The following is a 17,540-nucleotide window of genomic DNA, read 5'->3' as shown; positions in this document are numbered from 1 at the left end:
CCCTTGGCACAGGACACCAAAATGTCTAGTTACGGCACTGCATATTATATTGGTCAACTAAAATAATTAAAACTGTTTAAAATCCCCCCCCCCCCCCACACACACACAAGAGGATATTGTAAAATATATCGTTCAGAAAGGGCCTTCAATATTGTTAACAATGTGCTCTCCCACTCATCGTTAATGACCCATGCCGTCTTCTAAGCATGCAGGTCAATTTGGTCATACTCTATAATCAATAACCTCCAAGTTTAGCGGGTCCCACTTACATCACTGACCGATATCGTTTACCGATATCAATCAATGTGTGTGCTCATATCGACCATCCTGGGCTGATATTTTTTACAATGTTGGATGCAACCCGGGTCGTCTAGTGTGTATGGGCCTTAATAAACTTTTCCTTTTATGTCCATAATGGGTGAAACAGTCATACAATACATGACTGCTATCAATACATGAGCAATTTGATATAGATATTGTCATGCTATTTTTAACTTTTATTTATTTATTTATTCTGAATAAACATTCTTTATGTATTTGGCAGGTATAAATGTATTTCACAATGTATTTGAACAAGTCTATAAGACACTAACAAGGGAGCAAACAAGGCTGAACAAAAGTGACTGTTACCAGCTTATTGGGACAAGTTTTTTTTGTTTATTATCTATGCTGCATCCGTCAACTGTTAAATCGCTGCACCTGTTGTTTGGCTTTCAAAACGCCTGACTCTACCTATAAACATGGCAGGATGTTTGTCCAGCCTATACTGTTATGCAGGTCCAGTGATCCCAACCTGATCCCTTTCCTGAAATTCTTGTCCACAGTGGCTAACATACAAGATCAGTTGATTTAACCCTTTAAGTGCCAACATCTTTGCGCAAAATATCTGCTAAAAGTGCCAGTGTCGCTCACATTTGTTATATAAATTCAAATAAAAAAGTGTTGTGTAAAAATAGATTGTATATCCTACATAAAGGTAACAATACAGGTCATTATGATAAATAAAAATATTTACTTGGGAATTTTGACACCTGTTTTGAGTTAAATTAACTTGGCACTCAAAGGGTTAAAACTGAATTTACAAGGTCTGTTTCACTTTCCTACTTTTTGTTTTAAGTTGTTTTAAGAATATTTTCACCTATCAAATTTATTTTAATAATTGATTAAGTGACCTATCCTACAATTAGGAGTACTCAACTCATTTTAAGATTTTGTAATAAAAGTTATATTTTATATTATATTACATTCTAATTATCCATTTATTCATCGCATCTAATTACCGTGTTCATGACGTTTTTTTGCCGGTTTGACCCAATAATTGGTGTAAAAGGGGATACTGGGTCCTGCAAACCTGTAGCAATGCGGCAATATGAACCGGTAAAAAACAAGGGTTCTTACCGACTTGTTGCCGTGTTGCTTTGCGGTGTGAACGGGTTAATCGAGTTGAGTGACTCGTTTCCCGTTCACACCAATGGAGGAGGCAGCGTTTCCTCCCCGCCCCCGATGATGCTCCTCCGCTCTGCCGCACCTCCGGATGATGTCAGTGAACCACTAATATTGCCGGTTCACTGAGGGGATGTGAACAGACCAAAATACAGGGTCGCACTGGGACTGAACCGTTTCAAACTCCCGGTGCGACCCTGCATTTCGAGATGTGACAGGGTTATGAGTTTCAACTTATTGTGACCGCGCATCGCTATCGCTCTGCCACTACACACGGAGCGTTGTAGGGGCATTTTCTAAGTGAGATCGATTAGTAAATGCCCCTACATCGCTACATGTGTAGGCCCCTTTACAAGCAATTCAAAACCCAATAATCAAATTTTAAATCTGAGTTCTGATCCACTCGGATTTGGAATTAAACAAGATGTTGTTTGTAGCAGTGTTTTATGGTCCAACTAATCAATTACCACTTCACATATTCACAATAAACAGTAGGTTTTAGCATCTTAAGGCCCCCATACATTAGGCCGACTTGTCCTAGGGACAAGTCGGACCCAATTTACCTGCGAGCCGCCCGGCAGCTCCCCGGGAGGCTCACATACAATTTGGCACTTGATGTGCCATTTTTTACATGGGATAAATCGCATGCGATTTATCCCATGTAAAAAAAACCTGGGGAGCTGCAGAGCGGTGAGGAGTAGTGGGGGCGGGCAGCGGCAGTAGTGGGGGCGGGCAGCGGCGGCGGGTGCGGTGAGCGCTGCTGACCTGGCCGGGCAGTGTACTTACACATAGCAGCAGCGGGGACGGGCAGCGTAGTGGCGGCTATTAGATTTTTAAAATACTTGTCAAATGACCGGCCGCTCTCTGATTGGCCGGAGAGCTCTCAGCCAATCAGAGAGCGGCCGGTCATTTGACAAGTATTTTAAAAATATAATAGCCGCCACTGCGCTGCCCGTCCCTCCCCGCTGCTGCTATGTGTAAGTACACTGCCCGGCCAGGTCAGTCAGCAGCACTCGACGGCGCTCAGGGACCCGCTGCCCGCCCCACTGCTCCCCCGGTGTCTGCATGCATATGCCTGTCAGGTGGCAGGCATATGCATACAGGGAGGTCGGACGTGATCGTATGTACAGACCGTCCGACCTCCCTGATCCGGTCCGATGCGCACGGGACCGCGCATCGGATCGGATCAGATATCACACACCTACGATTTTGGGCCGATATCACCCGATTATCGGCACGAAGTGCCGAAATCGGATGAAATCGTCCCAAAATCGCATAGTGTATGGGGGCCTTAAGAAGAAGTTCATTAACACTGCTAACAAAAAATGTAAATCTATTTACACCACTAATGATGCTAAATTGAGGCAGTCAAACTGACAGTTATAAGCGCTTCAATCTATAAAGGACACATCAAACTTCTGTCTGCAATGGCTCATGTTAACTGATACTGTGCAAGGTATTATGAAAAAACTCTTTTTTAAAATATTCAATATGCAGTGTTACAATGCAATCTACAGAGTCTCTAATTACTTAGAAACTAAAAAGGTATAGGGCAAGTTTCATCATGTCTTATAAAGCTTTTATAAACAATGGAAATGTTTTACGGATTGTCTTTATTCTCCATTAAACATTTTATATTTAACCTTAGTTATCCTTGGAGTGGCATGGGTCACATGGGTATGGTAAAGCTGCCCGACAGTCAGTATACCACCATCGGAATCCCAATTACTGATACTCCGACAGGGGGAAAGCGCATTGAAGCCCCTTGTAGGCTCGCTGGACCCCTACAAGGGAGAAGAGCCCCTGTAAGTCGAGATCCCGATTGTTGGGCATTTAACAGAGGTATGGCTCATAGGGTCGACAGTATGAAGGTTGACATTAGGTCGACCACTAAAGGTCAACGGGGCTTAGGTCGACATATGAAATAGGTTGACAGGGTTGTAAGGTCGACGCAAGCATTAGTTCAACAATAAGAAGTCAGAAGGTTGACATAATTTTTTCACCTTCTTTGTGTGTATGTTGACATAAGTTGACATAGACATCGTATCAGTGTACCGCGCCCCCTTGCGTGGCTGGCTGAGCTCGCCGTGCTTCGGGCACGGTGCCTCACTGCGCTTGCCACACTATTATATTCTCCCTCCATGCCCTAGTGGATGGTAGGGTATAAAATACCTCCTGTTTTTGTATTTTTTTTTAAAAAGTAATGTTGACCTTTTGACTGTCAACCTTCCCATTGTTGACCTAATGCTTGTGTCGACATTCCACCCTGTCGACCTTAAGCCTGTCGACCTATTTCATGTGTTGACCTTAGCCCTGTTGACCTTTAGTGGTCAACTAAATGTATGTCAACCTCCATATTGTTGACTTAACAACCATATCCCTTCAACAGTCAGGGTTCCGATGTCAGTATACTGACCGTTGAAATCCAGACTGTCAGGAAGTCATCCGACACCCATTCAAATGTATGCAATTGCAATTTCACTTTACAAAATGAGGAAACTGTGAGGAAGTGGAGGTAGGATGGCGACACTAAAGGGGGGGGGGGGGACTAAATTGGGCGCTAGGCAGTGGTGTATTTATAATGGATGCATGGGCCCATGAGTCTCAGGGGTGCCTAAACCACACACTGCACCCATTTTTGATACTTACCCCTCCAGAGTCCCAAGATGAAGTCAGCAGCACTGGTGGAAAAAAATTATTGCGGTGCCGTTTTTCGGAGTCCTGCACATACGCAGTAGAGTCTGAGCCCTTTGCGGCTCAAACTCTACTGTGCTGTGCACTAGAGCGGGGCTGCGGCAGTGGCCAGGAGAGAGAAGGGGGCCCGAATAGAGGAGGCTGCACTCGGACCTCCTCCTCTCTTAAAGTGCCTCTGGCACTAGGTTTAGCAAGTAAAACCTGACGGACCTCGCACCCAGGTTTGGATTACCATGGATATGCACGCTCCCGATACCTGTGGTATCCAATTTAAGAAAATAAAACATGGTTGGCAAGAGCAAAAAAAAAAAAATAGAATACTTATTTCTCCGGTGGTATAGCAGAGGGGGCTGCTGACAGACGAGGGGGCTTCTTGGAGGGGAGTTGGCTGCTGGGATATGTAGTCTCTACACAACAGTGCTCACTGCCCCACTGAATTGCTGGACTATTATTGTAAAACTTCTGCATGATGTCAGTATATAGCAGAAATATGTAATATGTTGTATATTATGACATTTAGGGGTTTATGAGGCTGATTTATCAATGGGTTTTATCATATGCAATGAGTTTTAAAACTTGTTGTATATGGTAAATGGTGACTAACCCTCGTACCCTGTGATTTATCCCTTCCCCCCCCACCTCAGCCTAACCCACACACACACATCCACTCACTCTTACCTTTGAAATAACAACAATGCAGTCTGACTGGGTGGGCCAAGAAATGCAGCAGCCTCTCTTTTGCCTTGTGTGCAGAAAGAAGCAGCTGCCTGAATCAACTCTAACTCCACCCGAGTCCCATGTAGCCACGCCCCCACCAAGTCTCACAAATCTCTGTCCCCGTGTAGCCCCACCTCTCAGCCAAGACCTGGGTAGCTTTTCCACACCCCGCTGGATGTTCTCGGTGGCTTAGGGTGGAGGTGGCCTGCTTTGGGCCCCTCAGATCAGCGGGCCCGGGACGGCTGTCCCCTTTGACCCCCTTGTCGCCGGGCCTGCTAATACAGTTTATATCACCCCTATGTACTAATACAGTGTATATCACCCTTGTGCACTAATGCAGTGTATATCACCCCTGTGCACTAATATAGTGTATATCACCCCTGTGCCCTAATAAGGCAATATACAGTACTACTGAGGAATGTTTTTATTACTGTAGATCAGAGGTGGCACTCCGGTTCCATCCTCTGTACCTAAGCCTGGAGTGTAGGAATCAGAAAAAGGATGTGAAGAGGAGCTGGTAAAAGTCCCCAACTGCAGTGCAGGACAGCCGGCTTTCAAATTAAAATGGCACCAGAGATGCTGATGTCTTCCGAGCGTGACAGTGCATGCTTCACCGCCGGGTCATGCATGGAAAGAGCTGGTCACACAGAGCTAGTCACACAGAGGAACATGCAAATGTGGAATACCTCCCAGCTCAGAATTACTCCTTATACTCCTGTGGTTGTTAAATAATTGAGCCACATGAGGCTCAAAAGCCATGGGTTGGCCACCCCTGTTATAGAATATAATGAGCCTCCCCTCTTTAAGTTAGAATTGGATCCCCACGCTGCCTTTAGATTCCATGCATTGACCAGTTCCAGCTGTGCTTCTCCTTGTATCATACAGTGAAGGAAGCTGCCTTGCCACCCCCAGCAGATGCCGCCCTTAGGCACGTGCTTGACCCTTGACTGGGGTGGTCACTGCTACACTCAATTCAAAATTAGAAGTGCTTACTCAATGGAATGCCACCATCACCTGACCATCAAATTTGTTCGACATTTTAACTTCTTTAGACCGTTTGAACGTATCTCAAAACTATTTGGATTGTTCTCAAAAAGATTTGAAGTCAGATCTGGATATCCGCAGAGATTCACATCATCCAGAAATCAATTTGATATTATTTGTGCAGTTCTTATAACCTGTATTAAAGTGTTTCTTTGAAAAATGACTACACTGTGGTATGCAAGCCTCTGTCTCCATTATTTTATTCCTTTAAAGGGCATGGCGTTAAGAAGACATTCAAGACCATCAGATAAGCTTATTATATTTGTCCTTTTGTTATGCATTACTATTGCACTGCATGTTTTGTTTTATAATACATGATAATACTAACAAGCATTCCCATTTTGTAGTTCATGTTAACTCTGCTGTTTCAAATAAGGGAAAAAAACATTCCATTTGAAAAAAGTCCCAAATGTTGTGTAGAGAAGATGTTGTACCTCTAATAAGTGTGCCCGTACGTTAAGCATTAATCTTTAGAAGAATTAAATTCAAGTTCAACACTTGTTTTTATGTCCCTCCCCTTTGTAATCAAAAATAAAACACCTTCGGCAGTATGGATATAAGTAATAAGTCACCATAGACAAGTCACCTATCTGCACCATTTAACAATATGCAAAAATATAAAAACAGCAGTAAAAGACTTCTGAATTCAAGTCCCAGTTTCTTGTTTGTGTACGTTCTCCAAGCCATATGGAAATGAGTGTTGATGGAAAATGTAAATGTATTAGGATTTAGTGAGATTTATGAGATTTGAGATTTTATAAGATTTAATTCAGTTTCTTCATTGCAGCTGGAGATCTCCTTCCCACGTCTACACAGATATAAGAAGTGTACATGGTCAGTAATCAATGACATTACAAACTAGGTAGGTGCAATCCAACAGACAGGTATGCAAGGAGAAATGATTTAAGGTATTAGGGTTAATTTAGGACAGGGGTTCTCAAACTCGGTCCACACAGTTCACGTTTTCCAGGTCACCCGGTAGGTACACAGGTGCATTCATCACTCTTTGAAAGCACCACAGGTGGAGCTAATTATTTCACTTGGGATTCTTTGAGGAGACCTGCAAAACATGCACTGTGTGGGGTCCGGAGGACCAAGTTTGAGAACCTTTGATTTACAGTAGGATGTTGGGTTAGGGCAGTGGTTCCCAAACTGTGTGCCGTTTCATCCTATGGTGCCTTGGGAGACTTGCAGGGGTGCCCTGGTTTGGTGCTCCATGGGCAATTCAAGTTACTTTTGATGAATGTATTAGGCAAATTGTGGACAAACAGAAGTGAATCCTGTGCATCACCACATAACAGACACGAAGTATGAGATATAAACACAATTTAGTTAAAAAAAAAAGTTAAATCCTTATTTTATCAATACGTTTTTGCCATAGGAGTGCCGTGAAGAAAGTTCTGATAGTCCAGGTACCTGAATTATAAAAAGTTTGGGAACCACTGGGTAAGGGTTTTTTCCCACACATATTTTTCCATTGGGAGTCCGTTTTGTGTCATTTTTTAAATTATTTTTTGGTACTTGTGTATTTTGGCGGCGCCCCCGATGTCCGTCGTACGACGAACAGATCGCATCGCATCGTATGCCATGCACCCGATGGCATGCGATGCGATGCGACGCGATTTTGACCCCCTATACGACCAAAAATCGTATAAGCACCCTAAAGGGTGCTTTTGAGCACCCAAATGGGTGCTAACAATGTTAAATGCACCCCCACGCCACCCCCCACTATAAACGTGAACCCGAAGCGTGGCGAGCGCAGCGAGCCCGCGAGGGGCGGCGGTACGCGTCCTACGACCTTTTCATACCCCCACTATCCACGTCGGCATGGAGTTGAGAATAGAATAGTGTGGCGAGCGCAGCGAGCCACCGAGCCCGAAGCGTGGCGAGCGCAGCGAGCCCCGCGAGGGGACGCGGATACCTTCACAGTTATACGCGTCCCCTCGCGGGCTTCACAGGTGTCCGTGGCGACGCGGACACCTGTGAAGCCCGCGAGGGGACGCGTTTACCTGTGAAGGTATCCGCGTCCCCTCGCGGGGCTCGCTGCGCTCGCCACGCTTCGGGCTCGCTGCGCTCGCCACACTATTCTATTCTCAACTCCACGCCGACGTGGATAGTGGGGGTATGAAAAGGTCGTAGGACGCGTACCGCCGCCCCTCGCGGGCTCGCTGCGCTCGCCACGCTTCGGGTTCACGTTTATAGTGGGGGGTGGCGTGGGGGTGCATTTAACATTGTAAGCACCCATTTGGGTGCTTAACATAGTATAAGCACCCATTAGGGTGCTTATACAATGTTTAATCGCATCGCATCGCATCGTATGGCATCGTATGCCATGTACAATGGCATACAATTTCAAAATTGTATGCCATCGTGCACTATCGTACGATATCGCGTCGCATCGCATACCATCGCATGTGTTATGGTATGCGATGCGATGGGCGCCGCCAAAATACACAAGTACCTATTTTTTTGCATATAGATACGCCACTAAATCCCCATTGCAATTATTTTAAATATAGATTATCTAAAGAATTCTTTGTTAATAATGTATTATATTCACTATGCACGGTATGAGGTATCCATACCAATAATCCCATACAGTATATAGAAATGAAGTATGCTACAGTATACAGTATGTAAGCAAAATGACAAGGGTGGGGAACTGTGGAGCTAAGGGACACATTACTGTCACCTAAATATGGACACCTACTGTATATATGCTGCCCTGCTCACATTCAATGCTGACCTGCAATGGACACTGTATGGGCCTATCTCTGTAAGTGCACCATACTTTACCCTCATCCTTCTCATTCAAGTGCAAAGGGGAGAAGGAAATCCCTAGCGCTCACCTGAATAAGAGAGGAGGGTAGGTGCACACCTTACTATTGACTGCCGGAATTCTGTACCCATCACTGATGGCTCTGCAGTGTGGCACATCAGTGACCGGCTCTGCAGTGTGGCACACCAGTGACCGGCTCTGCAGTGTGGCCCACCAGTGACCGGCTCTGCAGTGTGGCACATCAGTGACCGGCTCTGCAGTGTGGCACACCAGTGACCGGCTCTGCAGTGTGGCACACCAGTGACCGGCTCTGCAGTGTGGCACACCAGTGAAAGGCTCTGCAGTGTGGCACTCCAGTGAACGGCTCTGCAGTGTGGCACACCAGTGACCGGCTCTGCAGTGTGGCACACCAGTGACCGGCTCTGCAGTGTGGCACACCAGTGACCGGCTCTGCAGTGTGGCACACCAGTGTCCGGCTCTGCAGTGTGGCACAGCAGTGACTGGCTCTGCAGTGTGGCACACCAGTGACGGGCTCTGCAGTGTGGCACACCAGTGACCGGCTCTGCAGTGTGGCACACCAGTGACCGGCTCTGCAGTGTGGCACACCAGTGACCGGCTCTGCAGTGTGGCACACCAGTGACCGGCTCTGCAGTGTGGCACACCAGTGACTGGCTCTGCAGTGTGGCACACCAGTGACCGGCTCTGCAGTGTGGCACACCAGTGACCGGCTCTGCAGTGTGGCACACTAGTGACCGGCTCTGCAGTGTGGCACACCAGTGAACACACCTACAGGCTACTGCGGATACTGACTAATTTAGTTTACCAAAAACTTAATGATAATTTAATAAATTTCAGTCAATGGGGCTTTATTATGACATGGTCCTGTCCATGGAATACAGTCTGACCAGATCTGCCTGTGAGGGAGGAGTCCAGTTATATAATCATACACCCCCGGGGAGACTGTTCTAGGCTTTCCACTGAATGGATTTGGGAGATAATTTAACAGAGTAGTAAAATCAGATTCCAGAAGACATAATAGGGGGTTGGGATCCCAGTCGGACCTTCCGTTGGTGTACAATGGGCAGAGTTATGAACCAGGGATCCTGTTCTGGGCCTTCCACTGGATGGATTTGGATAAAAACTTTACTGAAGACAAAAAAAAGTTGTGTACCAAAAATTGATAACAGAAGGAAACCTGTAAACCCAGTTTTCAATTTAAAGTGATTATTACACTGAACAGAAAGAAAAGCTGGGGATCAGGTTAGCAGCACCCCAAAAATATAAAAGGGGCAGCCACCTCATGGGTGCATTGGAAGAGCTACTAAATATTTTTAATATGTTGACCATTAAATCCAACCCATTGATAACTTTATAACTGAAAAATGTAAACTGGGGCAACGCTGGGTACTTCAGCTAGTATATTTTTAATTTTATCAATAGCACCACTTAAATGGCAATAGTTTGATTAACTCCTACAGAACACTATACAGCTACATTGAATACAGAGCAGATGTGTAGCTACAAATTCCACTGTATAATGATGTATTGTATAGTGGAAAGAACCATTATAATATTACACCAACCTCTCCATATCTTGTATGGTCTCAGGGAGCGGCATATCAAGCGTCTCCGGAAGGAAACAGGTGGCAATGCCAGAAACAATAGGACAGCAGCTATAAATAATGAGGGGAAGATGGATGTAATAATCTGCAGTGATCTGAATGAGTGGAGCTACTATTCCTCCAAGCCGCGCCATCATATTACCCAGTCCCATGCCAGACTGCCTGCAATGGAAATGATAAGTCATTGGGCAGAAAAGATCAATAATTCTGGCCTCTTTTGCAGATCACATTGAGTTTTTCTCACCTGATCACCGTTGGGTACAGTTCCGCAGTGTACAGGAAAGCACAGGTAAACGATGCAGCCAGACATCCCTTTCCGAAGACAGTTATTGATGTTTGCACAATATAATGCTCTATGAAACACAAAGCACCATTAGACAGTTGCATGTATTTTAATGTATCTCAAGTCTTATACCATACAGAACTGTGAAGAATTCAGAATAAGGTTAAAATTGGGGTTTGGTCAAATCCTTAAACTTTGGCCAACCCAAATTAAATTTAGCATCCCTTGGTCTTTAGTGTGGGGGTATCAGTGGCATATATATAATGGGTGCAGTGTGTGTCGTGCACATGTGCCCCTGAGTCCCAGGGGTGCCCACACAGCACACACTGCACCCATTTGGTAATACTTAACCATACGGAGTGCAGCAGCAGGAGCGCTGCAGAAATCACCGGAAAACTGGCACAGTTCTAATTTTTTTCCCCGGCGATCTCATCTGCACATAGGAGTCTAAGCACTCCAGTGCTTAGACTCCACCATGCAGCGGAGGTTCCCTCATGCCCAGTAGGGTCTGAACACTAGAGCGCTCAGACCCTACTGCAGAGGAGGAGGCCCGGTCGAGAAGGCTGCTCACAGGCCTCCTCCTCTATTAAGATGCCACTCAGGAAAAAAGAGCCTAGAACTTGATGCTTACTTATATCATTTAAAGAAAGGGGCAAGATTCATACAGTATTTCTAATCTTTTGGAATTAGGTTCCATATTCAGTCTATTCTCTTGAATTTGGTACAGTCTGAGCTTGACGGAGGTGCGAGATGCTCGACGAGCGCAGATTTTTTAAAAATCATTTACATGGTTTTGCCTTATCAATGATTGCCGCTTTAGAAAAAATTCAGAGGTTATCTGGCATCCCAGCAAACTTACACTGCACCACTGGTAACTTTAAAGTCTGAGTCTTATGTTTTGTGCTCTGATATAATACAATGATTTCCCTTGAGCACTTGGAACAGACTAGATGCTGGAGCCTTGAGGTATATTACTCCTAATGAAACAGTGATGTCTCCTAATGGGGATACATATGGATGACCGGCAGTAAGGATGAATACCAGTGCCGCAACCTGAAGTAGGCAATAATGAAGCAGAGAACCCTACCTTCCAGCAGCCACTGTTTGATAAAACTCCATCTGAGCAAAATGCGTTAGTTGAAGCAGTACCCAGGTTTTCACACAGGGGAATTGGGACCTTACAATTGGGCTCATACAGTACTCATAATAATAAGCGGAATGAGCAAGTTGTAAGTGTTGTTATCTGAGTAGTGTAGAGAGCAGTAGATGGGCTGTTGAAGTCATTTATCAAACAGGAAGTATCAAGAAACTCATTACCTTCAGGCACAAAGATATTTACTAAGATGGCGGCACCGGCTAAGAACAAGCTCCCAGCTTGGAGAACACGACGTCCCAAATAAGTCATCACGAAGTAGGATATAAACTTAGCTGGGATATCAACTGTCCCAAAGATGATCTGAATGATGTAGATGCTGACCCCAAATTTCTGAAGGTCCATGGCCAGACCATAGTAGGCAAAACTGGTGGAGAACCTGAGAGAGCAAAGCCAAAGAGAAGAGACAATGACGGACATATATTTCTTCCAAACAACACAGGAATGACATTGATATGTATTGGTTAAAACAATACTTACCAAGTGCAAGATAGACAAAAGGATATCTGACGGATAACAGGTGTCCTAACCAGATCCAACACAGTATAATTAGTCTGACGAGTTACATTTATTTCCTTTCGCATGTCATATTTAATTGCCTGCAGAGAGGATAACAATTATAAATCAAAGGTACAATGGTATGAGAAAAAAATGTCTTAGTACAAAATGTGATGAGCGTAGCATAGGATTGTTAGCAGAGAGCTACCAATACAGACTCTTAATTAAGGGGGTCATTCAGACCTGATCACATGGCTGCAAATTCACAGCAGCCAGTAAATCAGTGAAATCCCGCCTTGCAAATGAATGTGCTCAATGTGTGAATGTATGTGTATGGGTACACATCCGTTCGCACCCTTGCGAATATGTCTGAAATCTTTCGGAACAGGCTCAACATTCAATGAATTTTACATAGGGCACAAGTCATCGCATATGCCGCGTAGCCTGACACTTACTGGGCGATGCAATGAAATACAGGCACATCCGCTCTGAAGCTGATGCCACAAACCCTTCTCTAATTCGGCTTGGCTCGCCTGCACTCCCACCATATTTCTTGCCAATCTCAAAAGCGTTTGATTTCCACCCCTAAATGTCCACTGCCTGTCAATCACCTTGCGAATGGCCAGTGAACAGAACTAGTTGCAGGGGTTCGTCGCAGGAAGACCTTGCGAATGCGTACTGTGAACCGTAGACATGCTTAGTGTATTAATAATCGCCCGCTGTGATTTAGTATTATAATGTATATTGAGTTTTGTATTGATTGTATAATTTGAAAATTGTATGTATTAGGAACTCATTGGATTTTAAACAATAAAATGCTTCTGCAGACTAAACAAAAAATAAATAAAAAATAATCACCCGCTGTGCACATTCACAGCCATGCGATCAGGCCTGAATTGGGTCCTAAAGGATATCGAAAATGTGTTTACCTATCGCAGCCTCCTCAGTCAAAGTCCTAATTTTTTTCTTAGAATATTATATTACTTAATGAGTTTGTTACCTCTGATGGATGAGGCATATATAATACTAGTAAGCCCTCTCAAAGCAAATGCTTGGAAAGCCTGTGTGTATGTACATGTGTGAGAAAGAGATATAGTTTCACTTGCTGCCAACAGATGGCAGTGTTTCGGAGACACACAGACACTAGACATATATATATATATATATATATATATATATATATATATATATCCAGAAAAAGATGTATGGTGCCACCTGTGTCCTGAACTAATTAGCACCCTAATATTGGGTTTAGGTAGGTAACCTTTTTAGAAAAAGGGTGACAGCTGGCCTTTAAGAATAAACACCTTGGTAAGGGGTGTATAAAAAGATTGCAACAGATTGGATAAAGGCTAAAGCGACTACAGATAATTATGCAAGAGACGTGTCTTTTTATAATATATAAAAGATTTTATTTAGGTACAAAAGTGTGCACAATAGCACTATTTAAAAGAACAAACAGTGAGTTTATATAGAAAAAAACACAAAAAACTAAAATATGCGAGTTACTACAAAACTGGCCCACATAAGATATCATAAGATATCGCTAAAATAAGGGGATATATATATAAAAAAAAGTTTTTTAAGAGATAGTATAAAATATGACTTATCTATTTGGGAGGAGTCAGCAGGCAGTACCCAACGCGTTTCGTCGCAGAGACCCCTTGATGAAGTCTGTGCGACGAAACGCGTTGGATACTGCCTGCTGACTCCTCCCAAATAGATAAGTCATATTTTATACTATCTCTTAAAAAACTTTTTTTATATATCCCCTTAGGTACTTGTTTCCTAGCACGGCCACAACGATTAGGATCTCGGGCATCGCAGGTAAAAAAATCACGTCGGTCGCATCGCATGCGTGCCAAAAATCGCATGCGATGTGACCGACGCGATGCCCACGATTTTACATAGGGAACAATGTAAAATGCCTCAATTGACCCAAATAAACATAGGGAACAATGTTAAATGGCCCACAGACCCCCCAAAAAACCCTGAAGTGTGAAATGGGCCCCTACAATATTGTTAACGCCACCCCACGATCAACGTCAACTCGAAGCGTGGCGAGCGTAGCGAGCCCGCGAGGGGCGGCGGTACGCGTCCTCTGACCTTTTCATACCCCCACTATCCACGTCGGCGTGGAGCTGAGAATAGAAAATGTGGCGAGCGCAGCGAGCCCCCGAGGCCGAAGCGTGGCGAGCATAGCGAGCCCCGTGAGGGGACGTGGATACCCTCACAGGTATCCGCGTCCCCTCGCGGGCTTCACAGGTATCTGCGCCCGCTCGCCACGATTCGGGCTCGGTGGCTCGCTGCGCTCGCCACACTTTCTATTCTCAACTCCACGCCGACGTGGATAGTAGGGGTATGAAAAGGTCGGAGGACGCGTACCGCCGCCCCTCGCGGGCTCGCTGCGCTCGCCACGCTTCGGGTTGACGTTGATCGTGGGGTGGCGTTATCAATTTTTTGGGGGGCCATTTCACACTTCAGGGGGGATTTTTGGGGTCTGTGGGCCATTTAACATTGTTCCCTATTTTAATTGGGTCAATTGAGGCAGTTTATATTGTTCCCTATGTAAAATCGCGGTCATCGCGTCGGTAGCATTGCATGCTTTTTTTGGCCGCATGCGATGCGACCGACGTGATTTTCACCTTTTTAATGCATTTCAATGGGAAATCGCGGGCATCGCGTCGGTCACATCGCATACCATTAAAAATGACCCGCGATGCCCGCGATTGTGGCCGTGCTAGGAAACAAGTACCTCCCCTTATTTTAGCGATATCTTATGTGGGCCAGTTTTGTAGTAACTCGCATATTTTATTTTTTTGTGTGTTTTTTCTATATAAACTCACTGTTTGTTCTTTTAAATAGTGCTATTGTGCACACTTTTGTACCTAAATAAAATCTTTTATATCTTATAAAAAGACACGTCTCTTGCATAGGTATCTGTAGTCGCTTTAGCCTTTATCCAATCTGTTGCAATATATATATCTATATATATAAGTCAGGAGGGGGTTGTGGCCGGCACTCCGCTACATACAGTTCGGCTGGGTGCCTTCCCTGGAGAGAGTAGATCAGTCCAATATAAAGCAGCAAACAGGTGGGTGGCACTCCCAGAAATAACGACACTAGGTCCAACGGATAAACCAACGTTTCAAATGTATTGTGACATTTTTCATCAGGGTGTACAGTGTAAACAATAAGAGCGGTATTTATACTTTACCACATCAGTGAGAAGGCATCCCGACACCTGGTCCTTCCGGCGGGCGTCAGGGGGCTGGAGCGCACTTCCGTGTCTGGCTTGACAGCGTCATGCGTCAGCGCGTCAGGCCGACGGAGTAGAGTCAGAGAACCAACGCGATCCAGCTTGCTGAGGTCACGTGGTCTCCAAAGCTTCCCCGCTGCCTAGCAACGCATCGGCTTTAGTGTTTACCCGTCAGCGGTGGCTTCCAACTTGCTGGCGCTCTCACAGGGGGACCTCTGGTGGTAGAGAAATATGATTAACAACTAAAAACACATCTAAGGACAATGTAAGTGCCTGTAAAGAAAAACAGGCTAATCTAAGAAAGAATATTATTAAAGTGAAAAATAAAGCATGAAACGGCACAATTCGCTGCATCTACTGGATAAAAATGCGCACTGATTGTCAATCAACAAGGTGCTGGCTACTACATATGCTGCACTAGTGTATAACAGTCCAGTCCAACTTCTCCCTGATTCAAGTTGCCAGCTGCTACAGAAAGCAGTTTAGACTGCAATTTTCGTTCAATCCCCTAGGGGCAAGAGTGTCCATCTTTTTGATCCATTGGACCTCCTTTTGTAGTAATAAACGAGCTCTGTCTCCACCACGTTTGAGAGGGGGTACATGATCTACTAATTTATATCTAAGTTGGGCCAGAGAGTGGCCAGCTGCTTTGTAATGTTTGGCCACTGGTTGGTCAACATCTCTGCCTGCAAGTATCAATCTAATGGCTGACCTGTGTTGGCCAGCTCTTTCTCGGAAACAGCATGTCGTCTTGCCGACATAGGCGAGTCCACAGGGGCATTTAATAACATAGACCACAAATTTATCATGGCAACTGAGCACATGCCTAATTGGCAATCTTTTACCAGAATAGGGATGGGTGATGTCTGGACCAATCTCTAAGTGGCTACAAGTCGCACACCCTATACATCTATATGAACCCGGTTTTTTTGTGAGGAAGTGACTCCTGGTCACTTGGCCAGTGGTGAACACATAATTTTTCACTAATAGATCTTTAAGATTTTTTCCCCGCTTTTGGCAATGGAGTAGCCTGGTCTTCTGTAGAGGTTTTAAGTTGGGGTCATTTTGTATGATGGGCCACAGACGTTTAGCCGTTTTCGAGATGATTGCACTTGAAGTGGTGTAGTGGGTGACAAAAGGGAGAATCTCTTCGTTTTTGTTTCTAATTTTGGGGATCAGGCAGGATGCTCTGGTGATGGACAGTGCTTTCTGTTTTGCTAGTTCCAGATCTTTTTTCCTGTAGCCGCGTTGAAGAAATTTAATCAGAAGATCATCCATCTGGGCAGAGGCCAGCAGTTCATCACTTGTGATTCTTCTGATTCTCAGGAATTGTGAATAAGGTAAATTATACTTCATGGCAACAGGATGGAAGGAAGAGGCATGTAAAAATGTATTTTTATCTGTAGGCTTGTAATATGTTGAAGTACAGAAACGGTCTTCTTTTTGTTGGATCAAGACATCAAGATAATGTATTTCCGTGTAACTGCAGGAATAAGTGAATTTAATCGTGGGATCTTTCATGTTGATCTCCTCCATAATTTTATGGAATTCACTTTCATCTCCAGCCCACATAAGCAAGATGTCGTCGATATAACGGCAGAATAAGCCAGTATCTGCCGTCAATCTGGGGTTTTCCAAGAAGAGTTGTCTCTCCACCTCAAACATGTAAGAGTTGGCGAAGGCCGGTGCCACATTGCTTCCCATGGCACAACCCAGGATTTGTCTGTAATAGATGCCATCAAAAAAGAAAAAATTCTTCTTCAGAGTCTGCGCCAGTAGCTCCAAAAAGAAAGAAATGTCAGGGCCCTTGTAGTGTTCATTGTCGGACAGTAAATTCCTGACAGCAAGGAGACCCTTGTCATGTGGTATATTTGTGTAGAGTGATACCACGTCTATACAACACATTAGGTACTTGCTTTTAAGAGGCATCATCTTCTCTAATTTGATCAGAAGATCAGTTGTGTCCTTCAAGAAGGTGTTTTGATTGACAACCACAGGTTGTAGCCAATAATCGAGGTATTTGGCTATATTGCTGAATAACGACTCAC

At 44.6% G+C, this 17,540-nt stretch overlaps 1 protein-coding gene across 1 annotated transcript in view; it reads right to left on the bottom strand.

The window, feature by feature from the left end:
- Positions 1-6,556: 6,556 nt before the first annotated feature.
- LOC146045788 (solute carrier family 22 member 6-B-like) overlaps positions 6,557-17,540 on the bottom strand; it is a 37,167-nt gene continuing 26,183 nt past the window's right edge. The window contains exons 6-10 of the mRNA XM_083164846.1: positions 12,216-12,334; positions 11,900-12,114; positions 10,544-10,652; positions 10,261-10,461; positions 6,557-6,706 (exon numbers count right to left, since the gene is read on the bottom strand). Of these exons, the coding sequence (XP_083020972.1) occupies positions 6,637-6,706; positions 10,261-10,461; positions 10,544-10,652; positions 11,900-12,114; positions 12,216-12,334 (714 nt within the window). The 3' untranslated portion in view covers positions 6,557-6,636. The remainder of the gene's footprint in view (positions 6,707-10,260; positions 10,462-10,543; positions 10,653-11,899; positions 12,115-12,215; positions 12,335-17,540) is intronic.

Source organism: Crinia signifera, chromosome 11, assembly GCF_055691185.1.
Source record: "Crinia signifera chromosome 11, ASM5569118v1, whole genome shotgun sequence".
NCBI lineage: Eukaryota > Metazoa > Chordata > Amphibia > Anura > Myobatrachidae > Crinia > Crinia signifera.
Note: the sequence above shows the minus strand (reverse complement) of the source record. Positions and strands in the feature narration are given on the sequence as shown.